The following is a 16,695-nucleotide window of genomic DNA, read 5'->3' on the forward strand; positions in this document are numbered from 1 at the left end:
TTTCCCCATTTTTACGTAAAAGTTAAAGAAATTAAAGAGTTACGAAAAATGTTTGGATATATTCGAAATGAAGAGAAAAAGTTCTCTCTCACTGATTTGAATAAAGCACCGAAATGAAAGATTAAAATATTCATTTTTTTTTATCGACAATATTCCAATGTTACATGCTGATTTAGTGATAATATTAGGTGTGTGAAAAAATGTAGGATTTTTTTTCAACGAGTTCAATTTTGCACGTTATATGAAGATAAAAAAAAAAAAAAAAAAAAGAACTGACAAGCGAAATTATTTCATCTATAGTTTTTTTTTTAAAGAGATTTCTTGAACGTAGAGATATGAAATATAAAAAAAACCGTTAATGTCAAAGAAATTAATGGAGAAGGGCGCGAGTAATTGCAACACGCTAAACGAGTTTGCATTGTTGTCACGTAAACATTTGTATAGAGAGATTTATTCTTTTACTACACATATATATACAATAAAACAACACCACAACGTCCCCCGTTGCACGTTATTTATTACATCACGCTATTCCTCTCAGTAATTCCCGCGACGTTTGATTTAAAGTAACAACCATTCACGGCGACATTTATTTTCCATTAGGACGCGTCTTACCGAGAACAATATAAAATCGTTTACCGCAGGTAAACCAACGCAGGCGAAAATGAAATATACTTCCTCGTTGTCGTGACGAATCTTACCCCGTTGGCAATTATTCCGCTCCCGTGGCGAAACGTTAGAGAATACCGCGTGTCTGACGTGCTATGTACAATTTCTTGTCGATCAATTGGCAACGTCGAACCATCAACGTGGCTCCGTAATCTCGGACTCGCCAATAATGACTAAACTTTGACGGCGCGCTCCTTGTAACGTAACCCCGACCTGATGCACCCGTTGGAATTGCATTGCGGCAGGGAAACCGCTAATGCCGAGACCAATTTACTCGAAGAGAGAGAGAGAGAATTTAGGGTAGGTCTAAGCTTTTGCACGAGCTTACTTACTGTTCGTGTCAGTATTGAGCCAAGTTTCTTGCTCGAAGGTTGAACTTAATGTTGTATCTCTATACTTTGTTAACTTATTAATCTCAATTAGCGTAATTGAATAACATCGTCTGCTCGAGATAGCAACTCGCTTTTCGAAGCGAAGTGAACATATTGATTTACAATTGCAAAAGAGAAAGAGAGAGAGAGAGAGAGAGAAATAATTGATCGGGGAACTGTTGGAACATCTTTGCGTAAGTTCCGCGAGAACGCGCTCGAAGTAGAACTCTATGTTCTCGCTTGAAGCAAGGACCAAGTGAGAGATGTTACCGCCAATCTATCTACGAGGCGTTTAAGCAAAAGTTGTGAATTTGAATTTTAAAACAGCAGAGACAGCGCGCTGTGTTTCTGCTTCCGACCTCTCAAGAGCGGTTTTCAGGATAGATTGAAAGATAACTCCATGGTACTCTATTTCTCTTCTTCTTCTTGTCTAACCTTTACCAGCGCAACATCTCGTGTCTCTGATATTCTCCGCACCTCTCTTCTTCTATTCCAACCGTGTCTCTTTATCCTTTCCAACCTTCCATCGTCGCAGATATTTTACGAGGTGGCTTCGACTCGCGGCAGCCCGTAAAATCTCAAAATTTAGGACAGAATCTCGTAGGTTACAAGGACGCGATACCGCTCGACTCGTCCGCTACGTTCGTTCGCTCGAGTTTACGTACGTACATACATATGTTCTTCGCGAAATGCTAAATCATACAACAGCCTCCGCGTTTTCGTTCGGGGTTTATACGAGCGATCACATGGCAGAAACCGGGTCGAAACGCGTCTCGACCTGAAACCTTCCGGCAATGCGCGGCAATTCGTAATCCGCGAGGGAATTGCTGATGCGCGCATTCCGCGGCTCATCAGCCATAACCTGATATTATCCGGAGCTGCGAGATTTAATGGACCGTGCGTCGAGTGAGATAAACACGCGCATTACAAGTGTCGTGAATTAAACTTGTGTTGCGTGCGTTCGTTGTCGTTTCGCGAAGAGATAGCGCGCAACGGTTCGGGCGCGATAATTTCTCATTTCGACCGACGTCGACGAACGCGAGACGAGTCGCCGCGAATAGCAACGGTGTGAGTCGAAAGAACAAAAGGCGAGGGAGCGAGAAAACGAACGATAGGAGCGGCCGTTCGATATCACATGCTCAACCGTTGCAATTTTTCATTCTCGCGTTTTTTATCTTTTTTTCTTTACTTTTATATTTTTTAATCCGCAATGTTTATAAAACAACCGAGTGAGAAAAAAAAGAAAGATGAAAAGAGAGAGAAAGAAAAAGAGAAATAATTTATGTTGTTGCAAAGAATGCGCGTAAGATTGTGCTTGCTGATGTAATTGTGCCATTCTCAGAGTAGCGCAATTGGGAAATGAGATTCCAGTTGGGGGAAAAGTAGGTCGCATTATAAAATGACACGAGACTTATCATATCCATCTTTAAACTAAGAGAGAGAGTTCCTATCCTAAATTAGGTTCAAAGCGAGATGATGGTTAATGAGTGTATAAACGAACAAGAGGGAAGGAAATTGAGGAAACGGGACAGATTGCGAAGTCTCGAAAAGCCGGTCAATGGCGTCGGGTCATAATTAAATTAGCGCGAGCTCATTGTACGAGTATGTCGGCTCTTGTAACCTCCTTTTGCGCTAAACTTGGCCGATTTCGACGGTCGTACGTGTGACAGCTTTGAATTTCTTGTCGCCAAATAAGACAAAGCTGTCGAAACTGTTCTTCTCCTTGTTTGTGCATACACGTAATCTTTCGTTAAATTTAATAAAGAAACTTGCCGTCGCGCAAGAGCGTAATTTTATCCGTTGTATATATATATATATATATATATATATATATATACATACTCGCTTTGTACAGGTACACACAGAACACATAACGTCGTACATAGCGTTGGGACTTTGTCATCCTCGCAATAGAGGATGGATCGACGCGAATATACCGTATTTACCGGCGTTAAAAAAAAAAAGCACGTGGAAAACTCTTTGAGAGGCGAGATTTCGCGGCTCATTAAAAAATTCTCTTATCCGTTGGTTTTTCAAAAAGGTATACGACAAAAAAACACCTTATAACGGAAGCGTTTTATCAGTATTATGACAGTTTCGCAACGGACATGAGCAAAGAAAGCTCCCGAAGCGCTTTCGCGCGAATTTGATATTCACGCCGTTATAACCGGCGCTGCGCGACGTGTATAATTGATTATCGCTCGCGGAAAGTTCCAATTCTCGCTTCGCGTCTTCATTCAATGTCAGAACGACGACGACGAGTTGTCGCGTGAATATTGTCTAACGACGGGGGTTGATTGCGAGACGGAGATGCGCGACGGGACACGGAAAGGGAGGGAGGGAGGGAGGGAGGGAGGCAGAGGAAGAAAACGGATTAACGCAGATTATAACGCCGTGGAGAATTCGCGATACGAAAGTCGCGAATAAACTTCCCCGACCGGCCCCTCGGGGGAGAATAAGCGGCGACGTACTTCGCACCTATAAGCGTTACGCGCTGCTGCAAGAGGAAAACCGGCCGGATTATGCGCCTTGCGCGCCGAGATTCAATATTTGCCGCGTCAGCCGCGTCCTCCTCGCGTAATCACGAGCCTAATCAACAGCGACGAAATTCGATTATATACTCGCCGGGTTCTCGCCAATAGAACGTAACTAGCGTGTGATAGCTACGCCAGGTCGGCGAACGAGCCGCGTCTGGCGTTAACTGTCAGACGCGGAACCGAAGCAGCTACCAACCAAATTTATATATCCGCACGCTCGAGATCGCGCTCGAGTGACGAATAAACTGCGTTTTGCACAAAAGCGCAATAATTCGCAGCGTTAGCTACTTTCCCAAGGTTCCGTTTCGAGTTCTGTGAACTGCGAATGAGTTTGACGATGGGAAGCTGCCCGGGTTCATCCTATATGGCCGCGATAATTGCAAATTACGTTTTTAATCCCGGTAAATCCTCCCTCATCCACGCAGAATATATACAGAATATTCTCTCTCTCATACACAAACATACACACACACGGACATATGTACATACGCACACACGTTGCGCGTTTCATCATTATTCGCTTATTTCCACACTCGTGAAACGAGTGACGCATTAGTTTTTTCAAAAAAACATTATTTTCTCGTTATCAAATGACATGAAGAGAAGTTGTGTGTTTCTTGTGCCAATAAACAATTCCTGAGATGTCCGCACAACGAATGATACTTTTTTTATTTTCGTTCCGACAAGCTTGTTGCCAGCGTAAGTTGCACGCACTTAATTCAATTCGTTTGTCTAAAAAATTGTACTTTTTACGACATTAGTGTATATACGAATCGAGTGTTTTGCATCTTTTTTTTCTTCTCGATTCTACACGTTTGACGGCGTACACGTTTACATCTTGGACAAGCAATATTTAGCTTTTTGTACTAGAGTCTTCAGGCTCGTCTGTTTTCTTAAATAAATAAATAAATAAATAAATAATACGTATATTTGTTTTATTAATACAATATCCACGTTTATCAAGAGACTATTGTTTCTCGTAAATATGCAGCAACTGCACGGACTCGGTTTATGTCTCGGTTGTCGATATCCGAGTATGCAAGAATATTTGACGCGAAAATACACACGTGGCGCGCGGCGGCGCCTTAAGATATGATGCCGCGAACGAATGTCCCCTTCCGTTCAGCATCGAAATTGTCGCATCTACATAGCGTTTTCTTTCGGTTTCTCGTGTTTCAGAAGTGCATTGCTACAACATGCCGCAGGGCAGCACCGGCAAAAGCAGCGACACATACAACGCTCTGCCGGAGGAACCAGCACGATCGGGGCCGTATTTCGACAAATCGGCTTCGAAAAACGTGACCGCTCTCCTCGGAAAGACCACGTATCTCAACTGCCGTGTTAAAAATTTGGGGAACAAAACGGTGAGTGTATGACGCAACTTATATCAGCAATTTGTATGGTTACGGTTTTTTTTTTTTATGTGTTTGTACATTGAACGTAGCTAAAATATCAAATTTCTCGAAACTTCGCGCGATAGCGCACAGCTTTGTACACGCGCGCGTATAATATAAATATATAATATAAATTGGATCACAGCAGGGATATTTACGAAGGCGTTAACTGATCTAATAAGAGAAGCGTAAGATGCGTTCGCGAGTAACGATGAGAAGGAGGAGAGAAACTTTATTCCAGAAAAAGCAATCTTATACTCCTCTTGTGTTAAATATAAAAAATCTCTTTATACTTTTTAAGTCGCGCGCGTACGCGACGTTATTGCGTGACAATAATTCTCTTTCCGATAAAAGAGCAAAGGTGAAATTTTTATATTGAAAAGGAAAACGCACCTAGGAGACAGACATCGGAAGTACCGATATTAGAAGCGTAACGAACAAAGCCGACATGGCATTATATACGTCGCCGGATTAAATCCAGCAATTTGCCGGTGTGTACTCAGATCCGCCAATGACAATGCGGTGGCGAGCGCGGGGATCTCTCTCTTTCTCTTTCTCGCGATAAAGTTCCACTATTGGCGGTATACGCTGAGGTACAACACGAGAGAAATGCGATAGATGTTGTTTGTGTGTGTGTGTGTGTGTGCGCACGTTTAGAACGCTTACGTAAACACGACGGATTTTCTACGTTTCCTCGTAGAATTCTCACCCACGCGTCTGACACAAGTGAGTGAGGCAAAATATCGAGTGTCAATATTTTATCGACACAATGGGACGTCACCTGTACTGGGCTTCCCTTCGGGGAGGGATAGCGTCGAAAGTGCACTCGGGCACTGGCGCCATGCTCTCTCTCTCTCTCGACAATGCCATTGAATCGAGCGTAGGTGCCTTCGTTGTACACACACACACGTGCACGTATGTGTACTTACCTATGTGCGTACTACACTTAGTCGTTGCTTGGATGTCTGGACAATTACGGCTCCAGAAGGACCCGCGAGGCAAATAGGATTAACGCGGCTGTATTATATACGTGCGGTGTCGATAAATTCGGATTGATTTCGCACCTTAATTGGCTGATGCGCGAAAAGACAAAAGACACAGCGCGTTAAAGTCAAAAATATTTTATCAAATTAATCAAAGAGTTTTTCTCGGTCAATGTGAGTTCATGTGCCGGATGTAAGTGCGCGAAATATATACGTTTTTTAAACGTGTAAATTATTACGAGCAATAAATTATTACACGTAATAATAATTCAAACTGAATTTAATTTCGAAAATTTATATTGGGTATTTGTTTTGCATCACGTATGTATGAATTATTCATTTTTACCTCCTCTGAAATTAAAAAAATCCACGAAAAAGATATCTCGGCCAAAGGGATCGAATTTCGTACGGGAAATTCGGAAGGCTTTTCTGGCCGAGGTGTCTTTTTCGCAATGAATTTTGTAAATTTCATGAGGTAGTAAACTGTGTGGGTAATTCATACATGTGATATGTGATGCAAAACAAGCATCCAATATAAATATTCAAAATTAAATTCAATTTGAATTATTACGTATAATAATTTACACATTTGAAAAATATATTTCGCGCACGTACTTATATGGTGCACGACCCGAAAAACTTTTTGCTAATTTGATACTGTGGAAATGTAATAAACTTTGTAAATTTGTTTGAATATTTTCTGTTGCATATTCAATGTGTGTTTGTGTGCGTGCACGCATCATGTACACGTCAAAGAAAGGTGAGGAGAAGGTGTGACGGAGACAAATTCAACGTCAACAATTAGGTGCATAGTAAGTTAAGAGTGAGCAAGGAGAATATTCGACCGACCATAACTTACCTAGCCATATTTTACGCCTCTTTTTGCTCGCGTCTCGTGGGAGCGATTAGATCGCTTGGATTATTCACGATGGCTTCCTACTGAGTCATAGTTACCGAGACATATGAAAGAGCTGGTATTGTTGGCTCGTATGATTTTCGCACATGTGCGCGCCGAACTGTGTAATTCGTTGTTCTACGCTCTACTGAAATCAAAGATTAATTATGTTTGTGTGTATATAATATAATCCACACGTATCTATAATGTAATATGTTCACATAATGTTGTTTTCTAATGAAAAAGGTGATGTGAACTATATTTTATTCATATAATAATCTTGTGGAAAATTACACGTTTCTCTGATAAATTGCAGATTGCGCAAAACGCGCGCGGATTAACAAACTAAAATAAAATTTTTTCACGGTGTAAAGTTTTTAAACGATTCGTCGCATTTTCCAATCTTACAAAAGCCAAAGGATACTTGAGAAACGTTGAAACGCAATACTTTGTAACAATTGAATTGGTAATGCTCGTCGGTTTATACAGCGATGCAGCTGCTCAGTCGAATAGCAAGAAAGGTAGGGAAACGTTACTTCGCTATTGGAATCGACCGACTTTCGCATGCGACGTTTAGATTTATCGTTCGTGTGTGAAACTCGGGGAGAATCATACAGCAACGGGGGCAGGATTTATTGGGCAAATGTATGTATGTATATATATATATATATATATATATACACACACACACACGCCCGTCTCCGAGAGAAAGAGAGAAAGGAAGGTTCGCGACACATCGAGGTCCTGTTGCGGGCAAGTTCCGTGTTGTTTTACTTAATCTATGAATCGTCAAGCGCCGCGGAGAGTTCGAAGTTCAAAAAGAGGCCCGGGAATTCATTCATATGTATGTCGCGTAACCCAGTTTAGATCCAATTCTGCACTGAGAGGGTATGGGGCGTTTGCCTCCAAACTTGTACGCTTCTGGACACCGGCCGGCATTCGCGAATATGCACTAACGATCTCTCAACAAACGCGTTCTCTCTCCGCGAGAAGTGCTCTCCAAAAATTACCGACCGGCAATCGAGAGAGTTGGCGTAATTAATCTACAAATAGAAAGCGTTTTCGATAACGCTCGCGCAATGATTTCACTATGTTACTATTGTTCGTAAGAATTTCTTTGTACATCTTCGATCAAATGACATTTTTAGAAATGTGTGTGGAATCTCATAATTTTTGTAATTAAATTTCACGAGTTTTTCTTTTTTGTTTTTCTTTTTTTTTAATACCCGTTCCTTACGAGTAAATACGTACTGTTTAAATTTCTGGGAAAACAGCTTGTGTCAATTCGACATCGGCAATATTCGCGTGCGCGCGTTCATTTTGTCGATTAATTGGCCCGCTGTCGAAGTCGCGACCAAGTATTTGATTTTCTAAATCGTGTTTACTATTAGCGCTCGCGAAACCCCATCGATGATTACGATTTGATCCAGGAATATACGGGAAATCTCGAGTTGAATCGAAACTGCACGGGAAGCCCTGCACTTGGTTAGAGCTTAATTAAATTCAACGCTTAAATGTCTATTGGAAGGAGTACAATCACGAATAGACGAGAAACTCCCGGGCACGCTTCTCCCCCTCGAAAAGTTAAATTAAAATAAATAACTCCGCTGTTCGATTATCGATAAGACGCACTTCGCTTAATATGACTTGCGCATTAAAAAAAAAAAAAAAAAAAAAGAAAGAAAGATTAAAAAAAGATTGAGGGGGAGAACTTCACGATGGATTCTTACGGCTCTCTTCGGAAGAACAAATGCTTGAAGGAAAATTTCCCTTTCTCGTTGCAACGACCGGACCAATAGAATCGATTCGATATAGACGGGACGATTATCGCTGTGCCCGCCGGTTGACTTACATTAATTCGAGATCAAAGCCTTCAACGAGCCGGAGCGAAGTGCTCTTGGCCGGCGAAGGAAGATCTTCTTAAAATTCGAGAAATATCCGAGCAGGACAAAATCGTTACACAGGGAGACAAAATCCTTTGTAACACCGCGAAAGCTTATAATGAGTGGATAAAGGACGGCGCGAGCCTCCACTTATCGAGATTTTATCGATACGCTCGCGGGACAAGGGCCCGAAGAAGATGAGCCTCGATGACCGTTACTCTCCTGGAAATGCAACTTAACTCTTTACGCTCCAATTACTCTCGCCAGCCGAGTTTGCCGCTCCTTTCGTTTGTCATGCATATTGACGAGCATATTTCTTTTTAATTATCAGCAAAGATTCTTCACGAAGTTTTTTGATAAATACGGATAAATGATAATTAACGTGAATTATTTTGACATCCGCACAATCAACCGAGAAATTCGCCGATCTCGATTTGTTGTCTTTGACGAAACAAAAAAATGGTTTCCCCGTCACAGTTGTTTTTTAGCTACAAAAAAAAAAATGTAGATCTTGTAGCTACACGTTTAGCTTGTAGGTACACGTTGCTCGTGCAATACGATCGAAAATTTAGCCGCCAGATTTTAGATTCTAACCGGAAAAGCTAATGTTGTTTTTTCATTGTGTGTTCTTTTTTTTTTTTACACACGATTGCAACTTTTAGAGTCTGCTTTTTTTTCATTCTCGATCCTATTTTTGACATTTTTTATTTTTTTCGATAGAATTTTTATGTTGCGACTCGACAGTTTGTATGTCGCTGTATAATCTGCGTAACTTTCCGATGAACCATCCACTACTCTGTTCGCATTGTACATTGTGATCAGTTTTGGATGCATCACGCCGACCAACGTTACTTTCTGCGTGTATGTACACATTCAACTGACCTCATGTCGTCAACCCGCTCGCTACGCAAGAGCCACACCGACATTGTCAGGCAGCGCACACGGGGGTTGCTGTCGACGTGATGCGAAAGACGAGCGAGCGCGCTCGCGAATACCCCCGGTTCAAATGGACGGTAACGAAAAAGAGAGAGCTTCGATTCTATTGCGCATCCAGCATCTTTGACCGTTGCGGACAGTCGTTCGCAACGAACAATCGTCCTCGATCCTTTTACGCGGACGTACATTGATCGCGAAGAGTGCCCTCGAGCTAAAAAGACGTGTCGCGCTCAACAATAGTTTTTTTTCTATTGACCTTATCGTGATCGGAATGTGCCGCGCTGCGCCACATTATTATGTACATATATCGTTTTCAATTGTGCTTCTTATCAGAAATACTGCCTCCGCGCGGTAGTTCGAGTTAGTTATTTCTATTACATAATTTGTTTTCTACCGCACGGTTCAGATCGAATATTCCGCGAGATACCGCACGTGCGCGGTTCAAATTTATTTGTGTCGTGTAATCGAAAAAATGTGCAAATTCAAGATGTCGCTATTAATCTTACTTCCACGTTAGACATTTATAATCTCTGTTACTAGAGAAAAAGTGTAATACATATTTTTGCAGTTTATTTTAATGTTGAGTTTTTGACGCGTTAATTAACCGAGTATTAACTAAGGGAAATTTTTTAAGGACGAGGGTTATGTGTGTTACAATGTTTTATGTGTCTGTCAGCGCTCAAAAAAACCGCGTGTAAATCACAATTTTCAAGTTGCCGGGCATTGTAAATCGTTGTAAAATACGTCAGTAAATCAAATCTGTTTGCATATAAGAAACTTAAGTACGATTTATCGTGACTTTGAAGCTATATACACGTCGAGTCTAACGTGTCATAATTTTCTTGGTTTGACAAGACCGAATAAAATTATTCAATAAATTTGGTTGCATCATCGGTATAATCCAATATATATTTACACACGCATAATAATGAACAGTTGTGACAATAGAATATTCCTTTTGATCGACGCGGAATTTATTTCATGTAGTATCAAACATCGCGCAAAACGAAACGAAATTTACATAATTGCTGTGACAATATTCCAAATATCAATTTGTAAATAAATTAACCCCTTTTCTCTCTCTCTCTCTCTCTCTTTCATTTCTCCAATCTGTCGTGAATTAGTTGTATCAATTACGTGGTCCATCTGGTCTCATAAATGTGCAAATATCGAATGATGAATTAAATCACGCGACATGGTCGATTTGTTGTCGCGCAGTTTCTAAATCAGGAATCAAATGCGAACACGTTGACGAAAAGGAAAGAAAAGAGGAAAATACTGCGGTTCTCGTTTTATTTTTCATTAAGATGACATACTTTATATTTTCGCGAAAATACAGACTTTTGCAGCTGCGCCGCACAGCGTGCGCTCTCGCCGGCACGTACATGTACATTAGCTCGCGCGCGTTTCTCTGTCCCTCTGTTCCAGATATATATCTAGAATATTTCCTAGTTGTTCCAAAGAGGCGCAATCTTCACAGAGAGTCAAAGAGACACGTATCCTTTCGATTAAGTGCCGAAGCGTGAAACGTCGTTTGTTTACAACACGCGAGTCGACAATACGCGCCGTAGATTTTAAGCTTTAATGATTACAAGAGAATCCTTCTTACTACACTTTGATCCTTGACTCTCCTTTATCTTGGGGGATAGATAATATCATTCTCTTGTTAACTTCGCAGCATGACGACTGCGACACGCAATCCGCGCACTGCTCTGTTCGCGTACCGACAATTCCTGGTTGCAACCAAATTCACACGAAACACTTAACACCCATTTTCGTCACTGTCGCGTAATTCTCTCTCTTCCTGTTTCACACGAATCTCGAAAGTAGATGCGCACGTACACACGTATACACAGAGGCAAAGATATATTTTACACTGCTCAAGGCATTAACATTGAAGAAGACACATATTAATTGTTAATAAATATGTCTTATTTAAAATGTACATATAATTGCACATACATATAATATATATATACACACAGCTGCGACCGATGTGGCGAAATCTATTTTATAAATCTGTCTTTTAATTTTCTAGCACGCGGAATCGATTGTGCACGCAAATCAAATTAATAAGTAATTTAATATCCATTATCTAGTTTAGATCGAACATTATCGGAGTATCTGAGAAAGATTTCAAAGCGAGAGAGAGAGAGAGAGAGAGAAGCGATGGCAATAAAGTTTACTACGTGAAATTTCTTTGTTGCTCTTGTACATAAACTCATCTTACATGTGGTATTTAAAATTTAAGTGTTTTTAACTTTATAACTTGCGCTCTGTGTGTGTGTGTGTGTGTTAAAAGTTATGATATTTTACGTACATATGTCCGACTTTTATTAAAAAATTTTAGAGCTTTTTTAAAGCTTCTAGTTTATATCTCTTTACATTTAGTTGTATATCGAATTGTGAGCTTTATTGATATAATCCTGTCTTACGGCAGCGCTTCGTGTGAGATATGTCTTTCGCACTATATAGCTTACGTCACAAAATTCGGATCGTTACATCGGCGGAATAACGATTTTCCAGCTGATCACAAGCCGGCGAACGGACTAGACGAGTCGAGGCGCGGCCTCTTTTCCGCAGAATTTAGCTTAATGGCCGGCGCCTTAAAGAAATTACTACCACGGCGGCCGTAAAGCACGGAAAAGTTTATTACACGAGCTCGACGACGACGAGGAACGAGCAGGCCGGGGATAGCGAACAATTTTGCTTGGGAAGATTAGTTCGCCGCTTGTGCTGAAATAATCCCATAACGTGTACCGAGGTCGAAAACCGCGGCCGAAGGAAAAACTGGAGCGACGTGGCGCAACTCTTGTTAAAATTTGTGCGCGCGTCGTTTCCAATATCTGCATTTTGCCATCGTCTTGATCTCAAAGTTAACGCGTTGCAACACGTATTGTCAAACGAGATACATCTATCTACGTCGATGTATTTGTATGAGTTACAATATTAAAAAAAAAAATTTTCACACGTCAAAAAAACAGGTCGCAAAAGATATATATTTATATGTATATGTATGTAAAAAAATTGCAATTGCATTACGATCTGACACGAACATGGGTCTGGACATGCTGTAGAATAGAGTGCGGTTACAGTGCGATGCAACGTGTTTCAACTCCGAAATTATGCGAACTACGGCGAACAATGAACGCATCCATTCGAGCACTCGGAGAAGCATTCGTTACCGATATTTAATCCACCATGAGTTCCATTAGATAACGTACGTCCGATAGACGAGGTACCTCTTTCATGATTTTCCTCGACCACCGACGCAGTCTCATTTTCGTTGATCGATTGAATAATATCGATGTGCGCAACAACAACATCGACGGTTAGAAAGCGGGAAACAAATGTGCCTCGGTATTTCCATTTCGTCTTAATCGTGTGTGAAGAAAATCGCGCGCGCATGAAATTTGCAGTTTAACATATCTCGAGCGCAGAAATCAACGTCTTTTTGTCATTTTCCGCATTGGTTGACGCAAAGGAGCTGTCACCGGCAAGCTCGTTAGAACCGCTGTTTCCGCATTAACGCCCGGATAACGAAGGTGTCAAGTCTTGGACGTACGATCAAAATGAGATTTCTCTGTAAATTGTAAGGCTACGTACACAACTGACGAGGGGGTCATCGATATAGCAGCTCTTGTTGAGAGTTCAGGTATTATCGAGACCAAAAAATAAAAACGCGATTAAATCGCACGCTGTATAAAGCGTGCAAAGTTAAATGTGCGGATAATGCGCGTGCGTGTAGATTGCGGATTCGGTGTGCTTTAACATTTTGTGTTATATGACGTCGATGTGTACGTGACCTAACGAGTTCTACAGAGTAGGGTAGGTAGAACATCGCGTCGCACGGAAACGGAGCAGTACATTTCTACTACTATGTCGCACACACACGCTCGATCGGATTATCTCTGTTTATCGTACGTGCAATTCAACGTCGCTGCCGCTCTTCGGGAAATACTAAAAGAGGATTACCGGTCACACAGAGGCAAATGCGGCTTCATTAATTCGCGGAGTTCTTTCTCCGAAGTTGCGTCAGAGGAGAGAGCTTCCCCGGTCTGTCGCTGACGTTGCTGAGCACAATTTTTCGTTGAACTCGAAAGAAAAACCACACACGAAAGAAGAAAACGCGGAATTTCGGTGTATTGTCGATTAGAATCTTTATAATCCGTGTAATTGACGCGCGTAGAGATAATATTCGTTTATTGGTTTTTATTAAAATACGGAAATTGCAATATTGGTTTTTAAATTTAAATGGGAATAGTGGAGAATTTTGAAAGCCACAGCAATCAAAAATGTCGATATTTTCCTAATAACGTCGTTCTCATTTGCGGAGAAAGATCCAATTGGAGACAAATAATAGGAAAACGAAAAAAATCAAGCAAAAATATTTTCACGCTTATCCGACGAATGCGAATTATGATCGGTAATCGAATGGAAGAAAGAGAGACACGTCATCTTCACGATGACAGATTCGTTTTGAAATCTATCGCGTTAACTGAGATCGTGTAGTCGCACAGATAAATAAATACTTTGCAAATAGCGTGGGAAACATATAACAACGGTAAAACGAATAAATTCACGACTCACGTACGAGAGAAAATGTGTGTGAGAGAGAGATGCATATTGACACATTACGCGTTCGATAATCTTATTTCTTCTCTCGCACGCGCTCTTCCGGTAGAGAAGAGTATCGATACACCGTGGAATCCGCTATGAGCAATTAACAAGCACGCGAATGTGATTCGAGCGAATGACCGAACATTCCAAATTGAAGCAAATCACATTGCATTGACATTCAGAATCGAACGATGTCCGAGCTATTCAAATTCGGCTCGTGTTATGTTCGTTGGGGGTTGCGGTGAAAGCGATCGGAATCGTTGAGGACTCGTCGTCGTTGCCGCGTTGGAACTTCCGTCTCGTGTTAGCATAATTTATCAAACTTCCACGTGAACTTCGTAACGGCTTTATAATTTATCAGAGAAGTTACTTTGTGTGAGAAACTTGTAAGAGGATAATAATGATTTATTAGAAGCGCCCTATGGTTGACTTTATGGCTAACGAGTATTAACGACTCGATACGCTGACCGCGTTAAGCCGGCAAGGACGAATCCGTAAAGGGAAGTGTTTGAGTGAAATTTAAATACGTCAGCAGCATTAAACACGTCTCAGCATCTCTAATATTTTCAATTAATTATTAAATCCGAATCTGCGTGTGAAATCTTCAAGTAAACAATAAATGTCAGAAACTTCGTGTCTGTTAAATTGTGCTGACAGTTTTATTAAAATTGTTGTTCTCGAGCAGACTTTATGTTCTCTGTATAAATGTTAAGCGACGGCGAGCGACGTTCCGATCATTGCGTTCTCTCTTACTCGATCACGCGCACACATCTACATTCTCGGACGGTGAATTCATCTTACTGAATTCACCGTCATACCGCGACGGCGAGAATTTCACATTGATTTCTTTTATGAGCTCCGAATTCCTCGGCTCTCCCTCGGTCGATCACGTTGTGGCTCTCATTGACGAGGAATGCAATGCTGCTGCATCGTCGGTTGCGATGCCATACCGTACAAAGAGGGAACGTGAAGAAGCGAGAAGAGACGGGCGAAGTCATATCATTGTCGGGAAATTGAACATTCCGCGATATCTGGACCCTCGATAAATCTGCTTCTTCGATTGCTTCGTCATTGACGAGAACGCCGTTAGACTGACAGACGAACGTAATTGATTCCACGTTCGTTCTAAGGCGACAATTTTAGGGAACAGTCTGGCCAGTTTCCTTTTCTTAGTGTATATAGACAGACAATTCGGAATAACGATCGATCGAACGCTGCTCGAGAGAGAGAGCAGTTCTGTCGCCGTGCGAAATTGTGGGAAAAGACAAACACGCTCTTGCAAAGTTCAATAGTGACAATTATTTGCTCCCATGAGTAAATTGTCACTATTGACAATTATTTTGTAATCATAATTAGTAATACAAATAATCGTATTGATGCAACGTATTGCATTTATCGGCTACACATAATTTTATATAGTTTTTTTTAATTTGCACGTGCAACTTAGCGCGAGCGTTTGTGCAAACGTAGCTAATAATTTTTTTTTTTTTTTTTAAGAAAATGTCGAGTTTTATTTTAAAAGGTTAGCCGTATACAAGAGACTTCTCTGAAGTCCCAGTTTCTATCACGGTGGAACGACCCTTCGTCGTTTGGAAAATAAAAATAAAAAAAGACAGAAATAAAGTTTCGTTCGTTACTTCGATGCCTTGCAAACGGCGAGACGTTTCTGCCGATCGAAAGTAACGGATGTAATATCAAGATCCGGCTGAAAATTCATCGAATCGTCTCGTGGAAATTGGCGAGACAGCACGTTTGTAGGCATCGATCGAGGCCGTTGGTCGATATTAGCCGTCGCGAGGCGAGCGCTCTAGACAGCAGACACGGCGAGGATTTAATAAGATGAAAGAGAGGAGAGAAAGAGAGAGAGAGAGAGAGAAAAGAGAGGAAAAGGCTTCGAATAAAATTGGCAGAAGCGCGGATAAGGAAGACGAGCGAATGCGGGAGGAAGGGAGGAGGAGGAGAAGGAGGAGGTAAAGGGCTAAAGTCGAGCGGTAACAGCATAACGGGTTAGACGGGTATATGTAAAGTAGGTCGTAGGGTGAGAAGGTCTCGCGCTATCGCGTGTCGTGCATATCTTCAGCCCCGTTCGAAGAACCGGGCCCCGCCGGAAGCAATGAAGTTTCATTACGATTCCGGACGCGTCGTCCATTCGCTGAACGCGGGATAAGAAAATCTGGTTACGCTAAGCACGGTTTTATCCGTGATCCTGTTCCCTTTGGCTGTGAAGAAACGCGTGCGAAATCCCTTCAGCTGAATCACCGACCGCACATGAACGAAAGTTGCAAACTCGCTCGCAAATCTTGTTATTTATTCTTAAACTTCATTTTCGCATTACGTACTCGGAATTGTTTCCGGAGATAGATAGTTTACATCTATACATGTTTATGCAGTTAGTTTCTGGATATTT

At 41.4% G+C, this 16,695-nt stretch overlaps 1 protein-coding gene across 4 annotated transcripts in view; it reads left to right on the top strand.

Moving 5' to 3' along the window:
- The window catches only part of LOC109852658 (zwei Ig domain protein zig-8-like), a 239,300-nt gene that overhangs the window by 130,376 nt on the left and 92,229 nt on the right, over positions 1-16,695 (top strand). For all 4 annotated transcript variants that reach the window (XM_020424018.1, XM_020424020.1, XM_020424019.1 and 1 more), the window contains one exon: positions 4,757-4,941. In XM_020424018.1, the coding sequence (XP_020279607.1) occupies positions 4,757-4,941 (185 nt within the window). The remainder of the gene's footprint in view (positions 1-4,756; positions 4,942-16,695) is intronic.

Source organism: Pseudomyrmex gracilis, unplaced genomic scaffold (genome assembly GCF_002006095.1).
Source record: "Pseudomyrmex gracilis isolate BER0280 unplaced genomic scaffold, ASM200609v1 scaffold_32, whole genome shotgun sequence".
In the NCBI taxonomy this organism is placed as follows: Eukaryota; Metazoa; Arthropoda; class Insecta; order Hymenoptera; family Formicidae; genus Pseudomyrmex; species Pseudomyrmex gracilis.